This window comes from Doryrhamphus excisus, chromosome 1 (assembly GCF_030265055.1).
Source record: "Doryrhamphus excisus isolate RoL2022-K1 chromosome 1, RoL_Dexc_1.0, whole genome shotgun sequence".
NCBI classification, from domain to species: domain Eukaryota; kingdom Metazoa; phylum Chordata; class Actinopteri; order Syngnathiformes; family Syngnathidae; genus Doryrhamphus; species Doryrhamphus excisus.
Window position 1 is genome coordinate 38042868 of NC_080466.1, and position 22828 is coordinate 38065695.

The 22828-nt window shown below is 39.7% G+C and overlaps 1 protein-coding gene across 3 annotated transcripts in view; it reads left to right on the forward strand.

Annotated features, from left to right (window-relative positions):
* slc2a9l2 (solute carrier family 2 member 9, like 2) overlaps positions 1-20812 on the forward strand; it is an 84641-nt gene extending 63829 nt beyond the window's left edge. For all 3 annotated transcript variants that reach the window (XM_058072016.1, XM_058072032.1, XM_058072025.1), the window contains exon 13: positions 19016-20812. In XM_058072016.1, coding sequence (XP_057927999.1) covers positions 19016-19258 — 243 coding nt within the window. In that variant the 3' untranslated portion in view covers positions 19259-20812. The remainder of the gene's footprint in view (positions 1-19015) is intronic.
* The last annotated feature ends 2016 nt before the right edge of the window (positions 20813-22828 follow it).

A 22828-nucleotide genomic window follows, 5' to 3' on the forward strand; every position in this document is an offset into this window, starting at 1 on the left:
AATATAGTGCTTCTCAAATAGTGGGATGACCATTAGTGCAGACCTGATATCGTACTCAGCCTGCAGCCTGCAGAGTTCAGTCTGTACAATACAGGGACAAGGGCATTTCTGTCCCATAATGTTCTTTAGCATTATGAAATTTGTGTTTCTCAGGTCGCCATCAATTCTGCAAGAGATGTGTTTTTTTTGAGTGTTTTTTTGAAATGCCACTTATTCTAAAGCCATTGTGTTTGACATGTTTTTACATGATTTATCCACTTCCTGAGCTTTAACAATAGCCATGTTTACATGGACCCAAATATTCCAATTCCATTTGATTTATTTGCTCAAACGGAAAGAATGTAACCTTTGTATACAACTCATTCCGAAAGAAAAGTGCCAATCCGAATAAACATATAATCGGATTCACAGGGGTGGAATATTCCTTTCCCCAATCCGATTGAGGTATCTTGTACCCGCTCAATCGGAAAGTTGTCAGGGTGCATTCTTCTTCTGTTGTTTATTGGCGGTTGGCAAGCAGCTTTCGTGTGCATTATCGCCATCTGTGGAACAGAATCTAAACCCTTCTATACGCCATTCACAAGTCCAGTTTTATTAAAAAAAGAAAATATATATCTATGTAACATATGCCCAGCTTAATTATAAAATATTAACAAGATTGAACTTTATCTTTTCCTGTTCCCGGGGGCGTTCTTTCAGCGAATGCTGAGATATGACGTAACACGCAGCTGGAGACGTTCTTTGATTTTTAAAAAATGGAGGCGAGCAATCGGCACTGGACTGCTGTGGAAAGTTTGTTTTTGATTCAAACTAAATTTCAAGACTGGACGAACAAAAAACTGGGAATACGGAGTTATTCCAACAAGTGACAGAAAAACTCGAGAAAGTCGGTATCATGTGATGTTGGTGTTTACGCTTTACTGCGCATGCCCCATTGACTATTCTGGTTGATTATAGCAGCGCATGTAGACAAGAGATTGGAATATTCCTTTCCATGTATACCATTGCTTTCGGAAAGATTCCATTCAGAAAGAGAAAAATGTAAACGTGGCTAATGTCGAATTTCTCTTCAATTTTCACTTTTCTTTTCTTTGGCACCCTGACCCCGAAAATGGAGGTTAAGGTTAAAAAGTGAAGTGTGGAGATAAACTGTAACTATAGATGTGTTTTCCCATGACATCCCAATATAAATAGTGGCGGTTCGAAACTACAAACCATGGCTGGAAGTTGTTCGGTTTTCTTTGCGGCTGGCTTTGGTGCAGCTTCTTCATTGTCGTAGCGATGCTGGCTGGTGAAGCTTAATGTTTTGAAATGTTTGATATGACTAGTGTGGCGAGGTGTCTATGGCAGCCAGGAGGTCCACATAATCAACGCCATGTTTGTGTACAACACGTATTAACCTAATGTGTTTGCCTCACTGACCTACAGCACAGTACCGATCAAAGTACATTAGTTTTGAGTGAGTATTTGGATTAAAACTTCTCCTGGCATCGTGTAAAAGCCCTGTAATGAAGCAGCATGCTTAATAGACTAAACATATATAAACATAATGGCATTCAAGAGCATTTCTTTGCATAGCAATGAGAGATGTGCTGAAAAGGAGTTCACCCCCCCCCCTCATCTCACAATGTGATCAGTGTAATTAAACCTCTATTAACACCAGAATGGATAATAGAAATTTACCAGCAGCCTTGTTGGCGTATGTGGAAGAGATTGAATGACTTTATTAGCCGACTAAATGGAGCAGAACAAACTTGAAAAAAGTGAGCAACACGAGGTAAGAAAACGGCATGTAATTAACAAAGTTTATTGCACACTTGGCGCTGCTGGCAGGAGAACACGAAGAAGCAATATCGGAAATATTTGTGCATTGTTATTAGTTATTATTATTGGTGTCAAAACTTTTTTTGATTGGGTCGATTACTCTGTTGTAACATTTGCAGTTTTTTTACGGGGGCTGATTGTCAACAAATGAGCCATTGATCGCAGATGGCCCCTTGGGAGGACTAATTTAGTGGCCCGTTGCCAGGGTTTGATACGTGGCGTCGGCTCTGTGAGGAAACCACTAAGTCTATTTGATTGATGGCTTCCTGTTGCGGACAAGCGATGGTGGTTGAGGACGGAAGGGAAGTTTTGTTGAAGCTGGTCGATGCTTTACAAGAGTCAGCCTTAACAATCCGCAGAGCGTGAGCTGTAGACTGGCACCTCTGGGCTTTGGGGACTGGGCTCGGGGTTGGGACTTGCAGGGCGGATGGCCGGAGAGAGGCTCCGTGTATGGGCATCTGATGTGATTAAGAGATTAAGATTAAGATATGCCTTTATTCGTCCCTCAGTGGGGAAATTTGCATTGCACAGAATCAGTTAAGCAGTACAAAAATACACAATATAGAAAAATAAACAATATAAACAATCCAAGTATTAACAAAATTAACAGTTTTTCCCAGAGTTATATACAATACAGTATGTAGATAATATGAAACGAGATGAGATATGAGCGGCACGGTGGTCGAGTGGTTAGCGCGCAGACCTCACAGCTAGGAGACTATGGTTCAATTCCACCCTCGGCCATCTCTGTGTGGAGTTTGCATGATCTCCCCGTGCATGCGTGGGTTTCCTCCCACATTCCAAAAACATGCTAGTTTAATTGGCGACTCCGAATTGTCCATAGGTATGAATGTGAGTGTGAATGGTTGTTTGTCTATATGTGCTCTGTGATTGGCTGGCCACCAGTCCAGGGTGTACCCCGCCTCTCGCCCAAAAGACAGCTGGGATAGGCTCCAGCACCTCCCTCATGAGGATAAGCGGTAGAAAATGAATGAATATTGCACATGGAGGTTGATCAGATAATCCATTCATTTTTCCGATTGACCACTAATGACGGGTTTGTAACCCCCCCCCCCCCCCCCCCCCCGATGTTATGCATGTTATTTAATGCCAGACAGACAGCCATGATATCTCTATACCCGTGTGACTCACGTCTGTTAGTTCAGAGGATTCTCCAGAGACCTGAGATCGACTCATGTCTGGCTGGGTCTGTCGGCGTCATTTGATATTCCACACAAACAAACTGTTGGGCAAGCTGCTTCAAGAGCATAATTGCTCCATATGGTATGCTACATATGGTATGCTACATATGCTCTGCAATGATCATGCTGGACCGTTTTTTAAACACCATTAAACAAACCTTTTGACTCCACTCTGTAAATGCTAGACAAAGAAAAGCTTCACTATTTCTCAAGGACATCTTCAGGTTCCAAAATATGGGATTTTTAAATACAAAAACCACAATGTGGTAGAATAAATTGATGCGTTATGTCACGGTATTATATTATCATTATATTGTCATTATACAGGGCTGCACGGCCGAGTGGTTAGCACCCACGCAGCTAGGAGACCCAAGTTCAATTCCACCCTCGGCCATCTCTGTGTGGAGTTTGCATGTTCTCCCCGTGCATGCGTGGGTTTTCTCCGGGTACTCTGGTTTTCTCCCACATTCCAAAAACATGCTAGGTTAATTAGCGACTCCAAATTGTCCATAGGTATGAATGTGAGTGTGAATGGTTGTTTGTCTATATGTGCCCTGTGATTGGCTGGCCACCAGTCCAGGGTGTACCCAGCCTCTCGGCCACCCTTGTCAGGATAAGCGGTAGAAAATGAATGAATGGATGTCATTATACATTGTACATTGTCATTATATTGAGAAACTTCACTTCCCTATGTACTGTAATTATTTCCAGTTGAGTACATTTGTATACTAAATTTTGTGGTCGTTTCAAGCATTTAAATGATTAAATGAGCTAAAATACAAATACAACAAAATGCATTGAAAGGCATGCTGCGGTATCTACTATTCTGCACTGGTCACTAGGTGGCGGTAATGTTACGATGTTATGATGATACATTGATGAGACAATAGCCACTGCGGGAAGTAGCGGACGTAAAAGAAACAACAACAAGGAAGTCTCCCAGTGCTAACACGTGTGAGTCTATAGGGGTGTTCATTCATTCATTCATTCATTCATTCACTCAGAGGTACACCCTGGACTGGTGGCCAGCCAATCACAGGGCACATATAGACAAACAACCATTCACACTCACATTCATACCTATGGACAATTTGGAGTCGCTAATTAACCTAGCATGTTTTTGGAATGTGGGAGGAAACCGGATTACCCGGAGAAAACCCACGCATGCACGGGGAGAACATGCAAACTCCACACAGAGATGGCCGAGGGTGGGATTGAACCCTGGTCTCCTAGCTGTGAGGTCTGCGCACTAACCACATGTTATTTCATTCGGTAAGTCCTAAATCGGTTTTGATACCAAAATATTCCATTCATAAATAAGGACAGAAAATTCACTTATCAGGTCTGGAACCAATTTGGAGCTGATCAGCAGATGGGATCGGCGTTATGAAGCAAGTATCGTCTGATATCGATACCGTGCTTTTTCACTGATCTCGGCCAATCTCGATCAGAGCACCCCGAAGTTCAAACCATTGAATTATTAGCCACTTACACGGTGCCTGTTAAAGACAAAAGATGACTGTGTGCATTTCTGGCAGGTGGAATAAAATTTGCCAGCTTTAGTGGTCGCATCAGAAGCATAACAGGCAGCGAGAAATAGCATTCCAATATGGTGGATATGATACCTCAGAGTAATTTATCCATCCCTGTTGTGTGAAATCGTTTGTCGCAAGTTTTTCACACGTCACACCAGACTTGGGCTGGCATCGTGTGTACCCATGAAATGATCTGGGAATGTTGGCTTCAGTGTCAATGACACAGACAAAGAAATGCCGGCTCTAGTGTTTCATCTCCGATACTGTCACCGGTACATTCTGCTCAGCATCCATATGATTGGAATCAAGCATTTTGCAACATAATTCCAAAGCCAGCATCACTGCCGCTATGCTAATGAGAAATATCACAGCCCTGCATTGAAAGCATCTCCCAGGGCCAGGAATGAAAACCAGTAATGTTATTGTGAACATATTTAGTTTCTTAGAGACCTCACAATAATCTATAAATGTGCTTTTTAACAAGCTCCTTTCATTGGAATAGATGGGTTGTTTTGAAGTTATGCTTCAGGGATTGGAGATGAAAATGACAAAGACAAAGAATGATTAGCTCCGCAGATGGGGGGAACACGCCGATGACACGGGTTCACTGACTTCTTTTTGCATACTTCAAACACAACTGAGGGGAAATAGGACGAAGATAATGATGTTTATTAGTCAAGATATTTATTGTTTGGAGTCATATGTTTTGTTCCAGTTGATATCGAAAACTAAATATGCATATAGCACAGCCTATGTGTGTATTAAGTATTACGTTGTCTCTCTTTCACCCTCTTCCACTTTGAGGATCGATGGCCATCATTAACAAGTGGTCCTTAAGTTATGTACATATTCCGTTCTGACAAACAAATTTTGGTATAAATTTGGTATAAATTTAGGCAAAATTATCTGACACATTTGTAGGTTAAATAAAAGGCAAATAAAGTAAAGAAACAAAACTGTTTTTATCTTCTAAAAGTACATATAATGCCATTCTGTTTCATTTTGTTTTAAAAATTGAATCAGTTCTGGCAGTAGAAACAAAGCAAAAGGGCATTATAGGTACTTTTCAAAAATAAAAACAAATTTTTGTTATTTTACTTTATTTGCCTTTTATTTAACCTACAAATATGTATTTGCCTGACCTCATACAATAATAATTACGTCAAAATTTATGTAAGAGGATATTAATTTCGGAACTATGGGCCATTATTTAAAACAATACAGTCAGTTGTTTGAATTTTTGTATGAATATTTCTTTATTATTAGCATAGTAGCTCTTAAACTTACCCACAGATGTAGCAAATAAAACAATGTTTAAATTTTAATGTTTTTTTTTTAACTACGGTGTCAGCTCAAATACTCAGTTTTATTCAGATACTAGTTTTAAATTCTAAATGTTTGTAAGTAAAAAAGCCTACTTATGAACATTCAGAAATTATTAATAATATTAAAGATTTGCCTCAATCCACCGTTCATTCATGAAATATACAAATGAAAATACCTAAACAATAGGGCAATAGTCATAAAACATTTCATACAAATTGTATTTTAAAACACATGGATGATTGAAATAAAAAAATATTCACATTTGAGAGGCTGAAATCAGCAGATAATTAGATTTTTTAATTTAAAAAAGTTGTTGATTATTTGGATAATTAATTAATCTGCAGTTTATTGATTAATTTTTACAGCTGATACATATCTATATAGTACTAGTCCCAAATGTTTATTGTGACAAGTATGAAAATGAAGTGAATCATAAAGCAGGTATATATATGACCTTCACAGATGTCAACACAAACAAGCATCAATTCCTGTTTTAGGCTGTTGGGCTACATCGTTAATTCACCACCTTAATGGATATGGTTTTACAGAATTGCAATTCAAGGAGAATTCATTGCACTACATTTTATTAATTGCTTTCTCTTTATTAACGTTGCTTAAAACTCATACCACAAGCAAATACATTCACAATACAGACATGATTTCTAATTGGATATATTCATGTAAGAACTTACTGGTGTGCATTAGTGTCAGGCTGTGCCTCAAGTTCCAAACTATCACTGAAGGTTATATGTGCAATGGGAAAAAATCTCATTGAAATCTGAAAAACTGCTTATTTTGTTCAACTTTTGGGATTCCAAACTTCACAGTTCACACTTCTGAGCTCGAAAAGCCCTTTTTCTTCAATGCCACATTTTCTTTGCTGGATAAAATGTCCATTTGTGTTAAAACTAATCTGTTTTGAGAGCACCATTGTTGGCGCTTCAATCCTTTTGAAGCAGTGAAATTTAGAACCATCACCTCCTTGATCTCTTCAAAATTCATTTTGGATGAACCACAGTCATAAGATTTAGAAGATTAGAGTTTGGCTTCTCAAAACAATATGCGTTCAAAAGAGTAATTATACATTTGCATCACAAAACAGCAGTTGAACCCATACGTAAACAAGACGGCTGCGACCGCATCGGTGGTAAATCACCTTTGATGCACTACACTGCTGATGGGGATGTATTACAACTTCATGTCAAAAAAAAATCACAACTATCCCTTTAACATGCCCCCTGTATGCTTGTCCTCAGTAGTATCCTCACATCTCTCAGCCAAGGTCTTGGGCTAAATAATTCACTGAGCTGTAACTTCATCTGCTGCTGCGGCAGTGTTGAAATCAAAAGGCAACAATAAATTTGACGTATGCCTTTCTGTGTCTACTCCCTCCACTAGTGCCTTATCCACTCTGTCCAAACATCAATCTCCCATACTTCCCATGCAGGTTTACTTTCATCAATCATGGTGTGATTGATAGCACACCTGTCTGATCTAAGGTCAGTACTAGTAAACAGTGTTAAAAGCATACATGCAGGGGTTCTGCAACTGCATGATGTATATTAGGATAATGGTAAAAAAAATTATGAGAATAGAATCAGAATCGCCTTTATTGTCATTGTTTTGCATTCAATGAAATTTGAGTGCATTTTGTAGAAAGTAAAAATTAAAATAAGGAAAGAATAAAAATAAAACAAGGAATAAGAAAATAAATAAAAGTGGCAGGTGCTGTTCAAAATAAGTGTAAATATATGTTAATCAAAAACAATAACCTATGCAGTAACAAAATGTAATTGAAGGTCCAAGATGAGCAATTAAGGCTTTTTGTGTGTGTTTGACTCATGCATATGAGTGCATTGATTGTTATGTGGGATAAAAATTTTTTTAGAAGCTTCTACTTGATATATACTTATACTTATATGAAGAAATATCCAAATATTGAAAAATATCTGGATACAAAAATGGTGTGTAAGGGGGTTGTCTTCTTCTGCCTGCGACGTAAAGTCTTTGACTTTTGGCTTCCTGCTCTTATTGTAAGGTTGGCCGTGTTGTGTTTAATACCCAAGAGAAGAATGGTATAAATTGTCACATCCATCATCAGTAAAAGACAAACGTCAAAGGACAATGTGGCATATTTAAACGACACAATGTCATATAATTTGTCACATTGATTGCATATTATTACACATAATTATGTACCTTCATTCAATGTCTTGAATGGTGAAAGGTTTTTTTTTTGCGGTAGAGGAAAAAGATGATGGTTGGATTTTTTGGATGTTCAAAGTGGAGCTTCAAACTTCAAAAAGATGAAATGGGAGTGAGACACGAACACTTTTTGAGTAAGAAATGTATTGCAAACAATCATTAACCCCACTAAAATAGAAATTGTTTGAGTAAGACCCTCAAAAAATGCACAAGGATGAGTGAATTCAAGAAACAATACAAGCAGTTGATGTTTGCTAAATACAAGGATGAAGAGTCTTGAACCAGTCATGATGTGCTATATATATCACTATATTGACACTTACTATGGTACACATTATGTCATTGGATGGTCATATCACCTTGTACTTCGGTACGTGACAAAAATAAGAAAAAAATTAAAAAATTTAAAAATTTAAAAAAATTAAAATTTTTTAAAAAATTAAAAAAACCTTAAAAAAAACTTTAAAAAAACTTAAAAAAAAATTAAAAAAACTTAAAAAAAAATTTAAAAAACTTATTAGGAAAGCAGGAAGTGGACAAATGTTACTGATTGTAAAAGTACCAGATGGAGGGGTAGGATTTAATAAGCTTTGCTTCTTCCTACTCCTTTTGGACATGTGGAACTGTGAACTGATTATGTGATGCATTCAATTGCAATCTGATGCATGTTCAAATGAAATAAAACCATTACCATTACCATAAAATGTTCAGGAAAGGGCTGCACAGCGAATGAGTGGTTAGCGCGCAAGCCTCACAGCTAGGAGACCCGAGTTCAATTCCACCCTCGGCCATGTTGTTCTCCCCGCCTCTCACCCGAGGACAGCTGGGATAGGCTCCAGCACCCCCGCGACCCTCGTGAGGTGGTGGTAGAAAATTAATGAATAAATGTCCTCATTAGTTTTTTGACTAAACAAAAGTATTCATTCAAAATGACAATCTAATTTGGAATTCATCATGGCATCTTGAGTTTGCCGAACCAGATGGCTTGTCTCGGTTAAGGTAAAAACACGATTAACTGGAAAGAGTTTTTGGCACCTCCTGGCTCCCGGATAATGTTGAATTTACTTGCCTCAATAAGTTCTCGAGCTCCTTTTAACGGAATGCTTTGCATCCTAATCCATCTGTACAGCTGTAGCACAGGTAGTGGTAACGCTGCATCATTTTATCAGCAGTACGCCACAGAATCCAAAGCCAGACACGTGTGCACACGGTACTCATGCCTCAAGTGCTCCATGTCTGACAGGCCGTGTCTTACATTTTTACATCACAAGCTCGCAATCGACACGTCTAGTACATGTCTGTGTTCGTCACTGATTGAAGGAAGACAGAGAGTAGCGGCGTAATGTGACGATAACAATGATGAATGCTTCAATTTGATGGATGCTTGCGAGACGATGACTGCCGGCGTCACCCCGGTATGAAGATTCCGCGGAGAGGAATGTGCAATTATACAGATAATAGAGACTTCCAGCAAAGATCAAGCGATGCCGTGTGCAATTGCATTAGAGCAGGGGTCTCCATATGTGGCCCGCAGGACACTAGTTTGAGGCCCTCGCCTCGATATGAAAGTTTAATGTTAGTGCGGCCCGCGCAAGTTTGATATGGATGCTGTATGGTATCATGTACCCAGAAAAAAATATTACATTTGATTAATGTTCATGTTAAAGGTTAAATAACTTAATAGTTATCCTCCCGATCCGTGTGGAAGTGGTAAGTTTTTGGCTATTTAAGTTTAAAGGAAATAACTTGAAGGCTACCGTTTAGGTCGCTAGCTCTCTAGTTTGCGAGTTAGCATGTGTCTCAAGACCCTGCAGTTGCGCAATATGTTGTAAATAAAAAGAGTATAAATGTGACTATAGTCGTGTTTTGTCATGTCTACAGGGCTCTAATAATGCTTTGTTCATTTTAATCTGAAAAAATAATTTGTCTACCCACCAACTATATGTGGTTTCTTAAGTTTTTATTATTTGCCGTTTTAATTATTATTATTATATTTATTTATTTATTACTGATTGATTGATTTTCTTTATTCTTGATTTGTTTATTTATTTTGTGTAGAAAAATAAAAGTATTTGAGAACAGTGCAATGTGTTATCAGAGCTTTTCTGGAACCAAATTGGAACCAAAGCGAAGTTTAAAAAGAAAATTTAATAAATACGTTTTTGGGGTTTTTTTTTTGGAAAACCTGATGCGGCCCAGTCTTGCCCAGACCCTAGCTCCAGTGTCCCCCAGATAAATTGAGGGTGAGGTGTGAGGAAGTAACGGGATGTTATTTTTAGCCAGCCAGTTCCTCAAATATTGCATTGTCAGCCATTCAAATCACACCTGAAACCACATCTGACCCCTGTTGTGACACGTGAACCTTGCCGCATCGACATATTCCTCCAACGTCAACAAAAGTTCAGCGCTGAGAACTCTTGATGCTCCTTTGAGACAAAGGGATAAAGGGATTTATCCGTGATTAATATTCAATGTCTTTGAATCCTGGTAGGCTGTAGGTCCATAATGAGATTGAGAATGGCCCAAGATTCACTTAGATAACCCTATTATCTAGCAAAGGTGAATCTAAACTACCATATTTCTGTCATATCCAAGTTTTTTATCTGGACGAAACAATAAAAAGAACATTTCTGTCGTCATTTCGTCAGTATCTGTGTTATGCGCAGATAATGTCACTGCGACCTACTCTAAAAAGACAGATTAACTTCATTACATCATTCTTTTTTTACACACATTTTGTACTGTGTCCTATTTTAGCTGGTTTTGGTTGAGAGGTGGAGTACAACCTAGTCAACAATGAGTGTCTCAATTAGTATTTTCTCGCTGTATTGTGTTTTTTTTTTTCAGAAATGATCACTGTTACATGGTAAACTATGGTCTATTATTAGTCAAAACATATCGAAGTACACATCGTCTGTAATATTACTGGTTACTAGGCTGCAGTAATGACACAAAACTTAACACTGCATGTACATCATGATGAAGCAAAAGCAAAGTTCTCCTGTCACATGTGGAAGTGGTTTTTCATACACAGTAATTATTTTAGACACTTTTTTTGCCATTTTAATTGTATTATATTGTATTTAAATTGTTTTAATGTTGATTTTAATGGAAAGCGCTTTGGTCACCTTGTGTACTGTAAAGGGCTCTAAAAGTTAATTGACTGAAGTAGAAATCCTCATTTATAAATTTAATATATCAGTAGTTATAACACCGAAAACCTGTTTACAACCTTCTAAATATGTTTTTTAACAGTATTGGAGTTCTCTAGAGATGATCTATCACTGCTTCATATGTAATATCCTGGTTACTAGGCTGCAGTAATGACGCAAAACTTAACACTGCATGTACATCATGATGGAACGAAAGCAAAGTTCTCCCATCACATGTGGAAGTAGTTTTTGGGTTTATACGTTTAGAATAAATCTTGAGTCCCTACTGCATAGGTGTTGTTTTGTGGTGTAAAAAAATGAATAATATGAATGTAAAGGTGACTATAGGGGTGTTATTTCATATCTACAGGGCTCTAATGTCAAAGGCCCAAATGGTTTTATTCATTAATTCATTCATTTTCTACCGCTTATCCTCACGAGGGTCGCAGATGGCGCTCAAGCCTATCCCAGCTGTCTTCGGGCAACAGGCGGGGTACACACTGGAATGGTCGCCAGCCAATCACAGGGCACATATAGACAAACAACCATTCACACTCACATTCATACCTATGGACAATTTGGAGTCGCCAATTAACCTAGCATGTTTTTGGAATGTGGGAGGAAACTGGAGTACCCGGCGAAATCCCATGCATGCACGGGAGAACATGCAAACTCCACACAGAGATGGCCGGGGGTGGAATTGAACCCTGGTCTCCTAGCTGTGAGGTCTGTGTGCTAACCACTCGACCACCGTGCAGCCCCCAAATGGTTTGATATGCTCTTAAATACTAAAATATTACTTTTCTAAAGAAGGAATTCTGCTTCATGGAAATCCAGTTATTACGGTCGGGTCTGTAATCAATTAACAACGATAAATGAGGTTTTACTATCATCAGATTTACAAATATTGCCATAAGTATACAGGAACTTGTCGGTGGTATACTAATTATTGACTGAGTTTTTTATGAGTCCATTTTTATTTCAGTACACAAATAAACCCCTTCACAGAAAACACAATTTCCCAATGCTCATGTCCTCAAGCTACAAAAACAACATGCCCCACATGGGACTAGCAGAAAATAATACTATCATATACAAAGGGGCCAGATGTGAGTGTCGGCAGCTTTCAATGTGCAGGATGATTTGCTTTTCCAAAACAATTAATTTTCTTGGAAAAACACTGTGATGGTATCCCACCAGGATAGGTGGAATTTATGGTTGTTGTGTTGCTACTCATTGATTGCTGAGATTGATATGTACAAAACACAGATATTATTTACAGCATGTGTAACATGCTTGTAACGGTACCAGATGCCGTGTGTGTGACCTCACCTGGACCAACTGTTTTGCTTCCGTCCACAAAGAATGTCTTCACTAAAGTGTAATTCTCCAAGTTCACCACTAGGTGAAGCACCTACTGTACACAAACTGTGCTTTCATTCACTGTGCACATAAATGCATGAGGATTCCTATATTTACATAACTAAATTTAGCCAATGAGAGCATTTTAGCATATGCAGAGTAATTGCAAGAATAATTTGCAATTAATTGCAGGTCATGCACTGAACTCAAATGATTAAATAGTTTCAATCTCATTACTGGCACAGTTAAATGTATGATTAGTATTCGGTATGACAACAATAAAGCATAATAGCCATTATCCTGACCATATTGGTACGTACGTATGTGACCATATGAGCTATGTAATCCATAACTGTGCTTCTCCGTGTCTCCCCATTATCAGAAATGCAATAACCTATAAAAGCTCTAAAACAGCTCAGTGTGCATGGATGCGCCTATAATCTCGTGTGCAGTTTAGTCATTCACGCACCACAGGCACCGTCCTTCAGTGGGCTTCCATCGGTATTCGCCAAATCTATAAAAACCCTCACACATGCAAGCGCCGTAATCCCTCTGTAGTGACTAAGCACACCTCCACCACAGATTAGGACTAAATGCTGTCCCAGAAACTGGATTGTTTAACCGTGCCCCCCAACGGGAGGAGCATATATTTCCATAATTATCCCACAGGTATTAAAGGACCACACAGCCTCCTCTATTGCATTCCCATCCTGACCCACCTCTGTCCCACATTGTACATCCCATCCCTAGACAGCCAGGTTCTACTCGCTCCACTCTCCATATGTGTCAGACTTGGACCTGGGGGCCAAATCTTACCTGTGCTGCAATTTCATCCGGTATGAGGAACTGTTTGAAAAATAGCATGAAGTTGGCTCGCCTCGCAGACCTTATCAAAGTGCTAACAGTGAGCTGCATAATTAAGTGATTCCTCCGGGATGAACTACTCCTCTGGAATTTTTATTTGGATTCTAGAATCAATATTGCATATTAGGGTGCCACATTCAGACCAAAAGTCAAAATAGTTCACCTATGAAAGACTAACACTTTAACTATTACACCCTGTCTGTACAAAATAACAGCTTAAAGACACATAACACCATAAACACACACACACATGCACTTTATCATCACACACACACACACATACACACACATCTACATGATGGACTCTAAGTGTGTACTTCACTTGTGTACTTCCAACTGCCACTGTACTACATCAATATGTACATGTATATGCAGTACAACATTTCTTTGCACAACATCACCAGATGGAGGTTTTTACTGGAGGTACTGTACTCTATCTATTCATCTATCTATTTATCCATCCATCCATCCATCCACTGTATTCATCTACGGTACTGTACTCTATCCATCCATCCATCCAGCCATCCAGCCATCCAGCCATCCATCCACATACCTACCTACCTACCACCCACCCATCCATCCAGCCATCCACATACCTACCTACCTACCACCCAACCCAATCCATCCATCCATCTATCCATCCACTGTATTTATCTACGGTACTGTACTCTATCTATCCATCCATCCATCCATCCACTGTATTTATCTACTGTACTGTACTCAATCTATTCATCTATCGATTTATCCATCCATCCATCCACCCACATACCTACCTACCTACCACCCACCCACCCATCCATCCATCCATCCATCTATCTATTTATCCATCCATCCATCCATCCACCCTATGCCTACCTACCTACCTACCTACCACCCAACCCACCCACCTATCCATCCATCCATCCACTGCATTTATCTACTGTACTGTACTCTGTTTATCCGTCCATCCATCTATCTAACACAGTTAAAAGCCATAATTTTAACTACAGCAAAGCATGCTGGGAAATGTGTAATCTGCTCATTCCACAGCTGCAAACTCTTCGGTTACATCGAGAGAATGACGAAGAGGTCGTCAATCGTTTCAATCACTTTATTGAAACGAACAATCATGCCAAATCTCATAGGTGTGAATGGTTGTTTGTCTACTATATGTGATTGGCTGCCGACCAGTCCAGGGTGTACCCCGCAACCCTAATGAGGATAGGTTACTGGGGTTACTGGTGTGTACCCTAATGATGGACATTCACCATGTATGTTGGTTAAAAGGACAAGATTTGAAGGTTTTTAATATTTCAACAAGCAGAATCAAAATTTCAGGTTCAATCATAAGAAAAATACAAGTTTGGGGTGGTGGGATTATTGGGGGGGGGGGGTAATATCCACTTTCCCCCCACAACCTAAAGCAGGCTTTAGAGTCCCGGACCCCTTGTGTGATTGAGTTTGACACCCCTGCTATAGCCTGTCATCTTCTGCTACCTGCTCAGCTTTATCCCCTTGAGTGTCTCCTTCCTTTCACCCACAGATGGCTTTGTGTGTTTGCCTGCTTGTTTGTGTGCACGTCTAAAACCAACCCAGCTGGGTCAACGCCTCAGTCAATCTCTTTATCAAAGACCTATCTGCCAAATTTACTCCAATCCTCAAGGCTCGTAACAACGTCCCGTTTGAAGACGACTCATTGCACTGAACAACTCAAAGGAGAGAATGAGAAAAGCCGCCTTTTTTTTTTTTAGACTTTGCAGATGAGCGTTATGTCACTGAGAGACCACATGAAAAGTGGGTCAAGCTCTTTGCACGATGTTGTTGTTGTTTTTTTTTTTTTAGTGCTATTATGAAATACACTGGCGGCACGGCAGACTAGTGGTTAGTGCGCAGACCTCACAGCTAGGAGACCCGAGTTAAATCCCACCCTCGGCCATCTCTGTGTGGAGTTAGCATGTTCTCCCCGTGCATGCGTGGGTTTTCTCCGGGTACTCCGGTTTCCTCCCACATTCCAAAAACATGCTAGGTTAATTGGCGACTCCAAATTGTCCATAGGTATGAATGTGAGTGTGAATGGTTGTTTGTCTATATGTGCCCTGTGATTGGCTGGCCACCAGTCCAGGGTGTACCCCGCCTCTCGCCCGAAGACAGCTGGGATAGGCTCCAGCACCCCCGCAACCCTCGTGAGGAAAAAGCGGAAGAAAATGAATGAATTAATTAATTAACTTTAAACTAGGCTGCACGGTGATCGAGTGGTTAGCACTCTGGCCTCACAGCTTGGACACCCAAGTTTGATTCCACCCTCGGGCATCTCTGTGTGGAGTTTGCATGTTCTCCCCGTGCATGCGTGGGTTTTCTCCGGGTACTCCGGTTTCCTCCCACATTCCAAAAACATGCTAGGTTAATTGGCGACTCCAAATTGTCCATACGTATGAATGTGAGTGTGAATGGTTGTTTGTCTATATGTGCCCTGTGATTGGCTGGCTACCAGTCCAGCGTGTACCCCGCCTCTCGCCAGCTGGGATAGGCTCCAGCACCCTCGCGATCCTCGTGAGGATAAGCGGTAGAAAATGAATGAATGAATGAATGAATGAAACCATTTGGGCCATTTGCCATTGACATTAGAGCCCTGTAGATATGAAATAACACCCCTATAGTCACCTTTACATTCATATTATTAATTTTTTACATTTTAAAAAAAGTTTTAAATATCACGAGAAACAACCAAAACTAAGAATAAAGTCGCAATTTTTGAAAAATTTGGTTACTCTATTACAATAATACAATCAAAATATTATGTAAATAAATACACAATACTACAAGAAAAAACGCTTAAGTACAGACAGCTGCTGGAAAGCTACGAGAAGACACTTTAAATATGGGATTTTTAAAAATAAAAATAAGAAAAGACCAGCAAGAGTGTAACATAATGACAAAAAGTTCATATTAACATATATGTACCCTGTGATTGGCTGGCTACCAGTCCAGGGTGTACCCCGCCTCTCGCCCGAAGACAGCTGGGATAGGCTCCAGCACCCCTGCAACCCTTGTGAGGATAAGCGGTAGAAAATGAATGAAAATGAAAATACAGTTTAGTGTGACTTTTTAGATTATTATTTGTAGTTCATTTTGAGTTATGAGTATTTTGTGGAAGGTGTCGGCTGTCATTAATTGCTTGTAATTAAATGACTTTATTATGCATATGAATATAGTTTGGATGTTTGGTTTGACTTCTGGATTATCTTGCATTTATTTATGTTGTAAAATGTGTCAGTTTGCACAGCGGCAAGTGGTTGGCATGCAGGCCTCACAGCTAGGAGGCCCAAGTTCAATTTCTCCATCTCTGTGTGGAGTTTGCACGTTCTCCAGATAGGCTCCAGCACCCCCCGCGACCCTCGTGAGGAAAAAGCGGAAGAAAATGAATGAATGAATGAAATACACTCAATACAGCAAAACCGTGTCAGGGGCTAACGACATGTGTGATATAACAGCGGAAACACTAAGTAGTTCTTCAATGAGGTTGTAGTTATTTGTACTCCAGCAGGTGCGTGCAGAGTACCTCAATTACCCTGACCGTTTCCTTTATCCGCAAGGACACACACACACACACACATACACACACAGCTGAGGGTCAGTCAAGTGTATTTGTCTGACATACACACAAACAGCCTTTTCATCACAAATTCTCCCTGTGGGTAATCACTTCACAGTTTTATATCTGTCCAATCTCTATTATTGGCATCATTCATCGGACAAGGTTAGCTTGAATGTTTGTTTGTTACGAGCCTGCAGGATGTTTCAGTGCTAAATTGTGCAAGTGTCTTCAGTGTAGCTTTTTAGACAACATCTTTCCATAGGGCAAATAGTTGACATAAATTGGATATTTGGTTCATTAAGTGACTTGTATGAACGCAGATCACGTTGTCTTAGTGGTTTATGACATGGGCAGATCAAAAATTAGTCAATTGTTAGTCATCTATATGCATGTCCAACTATGGGTTTATGCAGGGGTGGCAAAACCTTTCCATATACTGAAATATGAAATGATGCGGGGGACACTTTTGCATCTAAACTGTTGCAAAGATATTTAAAGGAAAAACAGCCTGACCAAAAAGCGTATTGTTAATATGAACTTTTTTACGGAAAGATGGTCTTTTCTTATTTTTATTTTAAAAAATCCCATATTTAAAGTGTCTTCTTGTAGCTTTCCAGCAGCTGTCTGTACTTTTTTCTTGTAATATTGTGTATTTATTTACATAATATTTTGATTGTATTATTGTAATATAGTAACCAAATTTTCCTAAAATTGCAACTTTATTCTTAGTTTTGGTTGTTTCTCGTTATATTTAAAACTTTTCTAAAAATGTAAAAAAATTAATAATATGAATGTAAAGGTGACTATAGGGGTGTTATTTCATATCTACAGGGCTCTAATGTCAATGGCAAATGGCCCAAATAGTTTCATTCATTCATTCATTCATTTTCTACTGCTTATCCTCACAAGGCTTGCGGGGGTCCTGGAGCCTATCCCAGCTGGCGAGAGGCGGGGTACAACCTGGACTGGTCGCCAGCCAATCACAGGGCACATATAGACAAACAACCATTCACACTCACATTCATACCTATGGACAATTTGGAGTCGCTAATTAACCTAGCATGTTTTTGGAATGTGGGAGGAAACCGGAGTACCCGGAGAAAACCCACGCATGCACGGGGAGAACATGCAAACTCCACACAGAGATGGCTGAGGGTGGAATCGAATTGCAGTCTCCTAGCTGTGTGGCCTGTGCACTAACCACTCGTCTTTTTCTCATTAAATTCTACTTTTTATGCTGGTCTTTCATTATTTTTATTTTTAAAAATCACATATTTAAAGTTTCTTCTCGTAGCTTTCCAGCAGATATTTCAATTTCTTGCAATTTTTCTTTTAAAGGGAAACTATTGTGCTTTTTCCACTTTTCTTACCTATAAATGTAGTTAGAATGTTGTATTCTCGTGTTAGACAATGCCAAAGTTTAAGATAATGAGGTTTGCGTATTTGAAAGCGAGCCCTGAAAGACGTTAGTGATGGCTCAAAATGCTCTGTTTCAGAAGGCGTGGTAAAACCGCCCCTTTGTGATGTCACAGAGGGGCGGAATTCCCCTCAGTTGAATTAAAATAGACTGTTTTGGCAGGAACCACGAATCAAAGGAAATACAGCTGGAATAGGTGCAGATTCTGCAAAATCGAAAAAGTGTTCTGTTATTTTCGGGTTATTGTGTGTAGCTGCTCTATAGGAGACCACAACTCAATACAAAGTTGAGAAATTAAATATTTTGTCATCTTTTTTTTCCATGTTACTGTGGGGTTTTTTTTGTTTTCTTGTTTAATTATATTTTTAGAATGGTTCAGTAAACAGTTACAGACCATAAATGGCCTTCGGGTCACATTTTGGACACCTTTGATTTCATGTATTCCATACTCATGAACACTGGATTGCCCATTGACAATGTAACATCAGAAATTATGAGACACTGACTGGATTTGGCATCTAATATTTTCTGTTTCTCTTTTTTTTTGTGCACAGGAGACCCTGGGGACATTTTCCTTTCTGGTGTTTGTGGGGGTCTGTGTCATAGCATCAATCTACCTCTGTGTCATCCTCCCTGAAACCAAAAATAAAACATTCATGGACATAAGCCACAGTTTTGCCAAGATCAACAAAGTCCCTGTTTCCCCCCCGAGCCATGAAATGAAGCTGGTTCTGTGTGTAGGTTCGGATAAGAACGGAAAAGAGCAAAATCACTTTAAGAGGGAAAGTTCTTTTTAATGCCAAAATTTGGGTGTAAATGTACATACAGTATCTTACAAATGTTTCACACTAAAATGAAATGTGTATTTTGTATATACTTAATTTTTTTTTTTTTTGCTCTTTGCACATTCAAGGCCTCTCAGGGTAGCTTGAGAGTGTGATTTCCGATTTGCATGTAAATCACACAGTTTTGTGTTTTCTCCTTGTTTTGTTGCAACAACCCTTGAGGGAAATAGCCATCTGGCGTGTGATGCTGAGGTATAACTACAGTGCTGGGATTTTTCACAGAGTCGAGCACCTCCAAACAGCTGAAAAAGTGTGGAGTGGAGATAGTTTAAAAAAAAAAAAAAAAAAAAAAAACACAGTAAATCAGACGGGGACAGTTGTGGTACCGTCCCAAATCTAAAGGAGATGTGGCTACTTCCCACCCACCAGATGGTGCGAGTCGATGGAGGAAGTGATGTGGACAGAGGCAGACAAGCGTGGAATTGGGCGGACAGTACAGTTTTACTCGACATTAGGATGTCTTCCTCAATTCTAAAACCTTACTGACTGTGGATTTACAACACAGGAAACAAAAGCCTTGTGTTTTACTGCATTACCGTTAAAAATACATTTATATATGTAGTATTCTAAACTGGTCCAATGGGGTCAGTAATGTTACTGTAATGATAAAAACGCAGGCGACTTAACACACGGCAAGGCGTGTCACTTCCTGTCCGCCACTCACTCTGCTCCCCGATAAAACACATTTATAGCCACACACACGACCATAAGTCGTACTTATGACTTATTTATAAGGCTTTATCTATAAGGCTGCACGGCGGTCACGTGATTAGCGCGCAGACCTCACAGCTAGGAGACCAGGGTTCAATTCCACCCTGCATGTTCTCCCCGTGCATGCGTGGGGTTTTTCTCCTGGTACTCCGGTTTCCTCCCACATTCCAAAAACATGCTAGGTTAATTGGCGACTCCAAATTGTCCATAGGTATGAATGTGAGTGTGAATGGTTGTTTGTCTATATGTGCTATCTGTGATTGGCTGGCCACCAGTCCAGGGTGTACCCCGCCTCTCGCCCAAAAGACAGCTGGGATAGGCTCCAGCAACCCCCGCGACTCTTGTGAGGAAAAGCGGTAGAAAATAATGAATGAATGAATGTCTGCTATATTGTTGGAAGTCAGTGTAAATGTGACTATAGGGGTGTTATTTGATGCCGACAGGTCTCTAATAATGTTATTTAGAAAGTCTGAACAACTTTTCTATGCTCTTTACAATGAAAATCGTGGAAATTCACTAATCTAAACGAGGGATTTTATATTATTATATATCTGATATGTTTGATTAATTTTTTTTATGATGCTCATTTTATTGGTTTTACACTCTGTGAGCGTGCCCTGCTCCTTACTCATCAGCCAAGTACCTCCACGCCTGCCCTGATGGGTTAGATTCCTTAGTGTATTATATAATTTGTTGGATCATTGTTGTGCTTGAAATGTGATTGTTTTATTTTGGATTATTTTGTTCTACCTGCATAAATAATAGTTTTATTCTTTTACCAAAATAAATGGATTTTCAGTACCTGTCTTGACTTGTGCTTTACTTGTGCACCTTAACACATGACTTTTGTGTTAATACTTTTGTGTTTATTTCCTGATTGTATTAAAGTACTTTTGAATATGTGCAAGCATTAACGTGACAACCTGGAAAAGCAAGTTTTCCAGGGATCTTGGACATTCGATTTTTTGCTAACCTTTTGCCACGACCTTCTGCGGTATTGTCATCCTTTTTAGTTCTAATCTGTTAGTGAGTCTTCCTGCCTGGTGGTCCGGCTTGCTGTTTATTTTGGACTTTATTCACTGTGTGTTCTTGGGACCTGTCTTTTCACCATCACCCTTGGAATAAAATAATCTTTTGTCCTCTGTCGCTGCTCCTAGGGGTTCAAACTGCACATATGTTCAATTCACTTAAGAGTAAAAGAGCTGGAACTCACGGAACTATAGAAACACGAAACACCTACGACTACTACAGAAACAACTATGGTAATGGTAATGGTTTTATTTCATTTGAACATGCATCAGATTACAATTGAATGCATCACATAATCAGTTCCCAGTTCCACATGTCCAAAAGGAGTAGGAAGAAGCAAAGCTTATTAAATCCTATCCCTCCATCTGGTACTTTTACAATCAGTAACTGTTACATTTGTTCACTTCCTGCTTTCCTAATATAATTTAAGTTATTTATTTTTTTTTTTTTAATTTATTTTTTGTCCCGTACCGAAATACGCGGTGATATGACCATCCAATGACATAATGTGTACCATAGTAAGTGTCAATATAGTGATATATATAGCACATCATGACTGGTTCAAGACTCTTCATCCTTGTATTTAGCAAACATCAACTGCTTGTATTGTTTCTTGAATTGGCTCATCGTTGTGCATTGTTTGATTTCCTTACTCAATCCATTCCATAGTTTGATTCCACATACTGAAATGCTATGGCTTTTTAACGTTTTATTTACTTGCACGGGGCGGCACGGCGGTCAAGTGGTTAGCGCGCAGACCTCACAGCTAGGAGACCAGGGTTCAATTCCACCCTCGGCCATCTCTGTGTGGAGTTTGCATGTTCTCCCCGTGCATGCGTGGGTTTTCTCCGGGTACTCCGGTTTCCTCCCACATTCCAAAAACATGCTAGGTTAATTAGCGACTCCAAATTGTCCATAGGTATGAATGTGAGTGTGAATGGTTGTTTGTCTATCTGTGATTGGCTGGTCACCAGTCCAGGGTGTACCCCGCCTCTTGCCCGAAGACAGCTGGGATAGGCTCCAGCACCTCCGCGACCCTCGTGAGGAAAAAGCGGTAGAAAATGAATGAATGACTGAATGAATTTACTTGCACTATACTTAATACTTAATAAAGAGTCAAGTGATTTGGCTGAAGGACCCTTCTACTTAAAAGGCAGCATGGCCCCTGAAGTAGCTGCACTCTGGTTCTGTCTGCAGTGCTAGTTCACCCCCAGTGAGTACTTTAGACACCCTCAGGTATAGTTTGCGTCAGAAAATGTGTCTGGGACCGCTGCTGTGTGTTTGTATACAGCGAAATAACAAAGAGCAGGCTTGCTTCAATGACTCTTCCCCTCTGATTCATTTGTTACATTTACATTCAATGACAGGCCTTTCAACATCACACGTCGACAGATAGATGGAGGCAGGATACGGGATACCTGACTCTGCCTCCATCAGGGTAGTCCTTTTGTGAATAATAAAGGCATTCATAACAGCAAACACATAATACACGATTGAATGTAGACTTCAAGAATGGGGAATTCATTTGCAGTGCAGCTCAGAGGAAACCAAAGGAACACTTCTGCAACCTGAGGCCAAATTTGCAGCTTCAGAAACCAGATTGACCTCTAAAGGTTTGAGAAAGGTCGTTCATGTGCCACCTCTCACTAGTAAATGGGAAGCTAATGAGTCACTCAAGCTGGTGGGCATGTTGCTGCGGGTTGACCGCATCGCTGCAATAACAGCTGTCTCTGAAGCGATTCCAGCTGAACTCAAAGTACTCAAAGTACACCATCATCCACC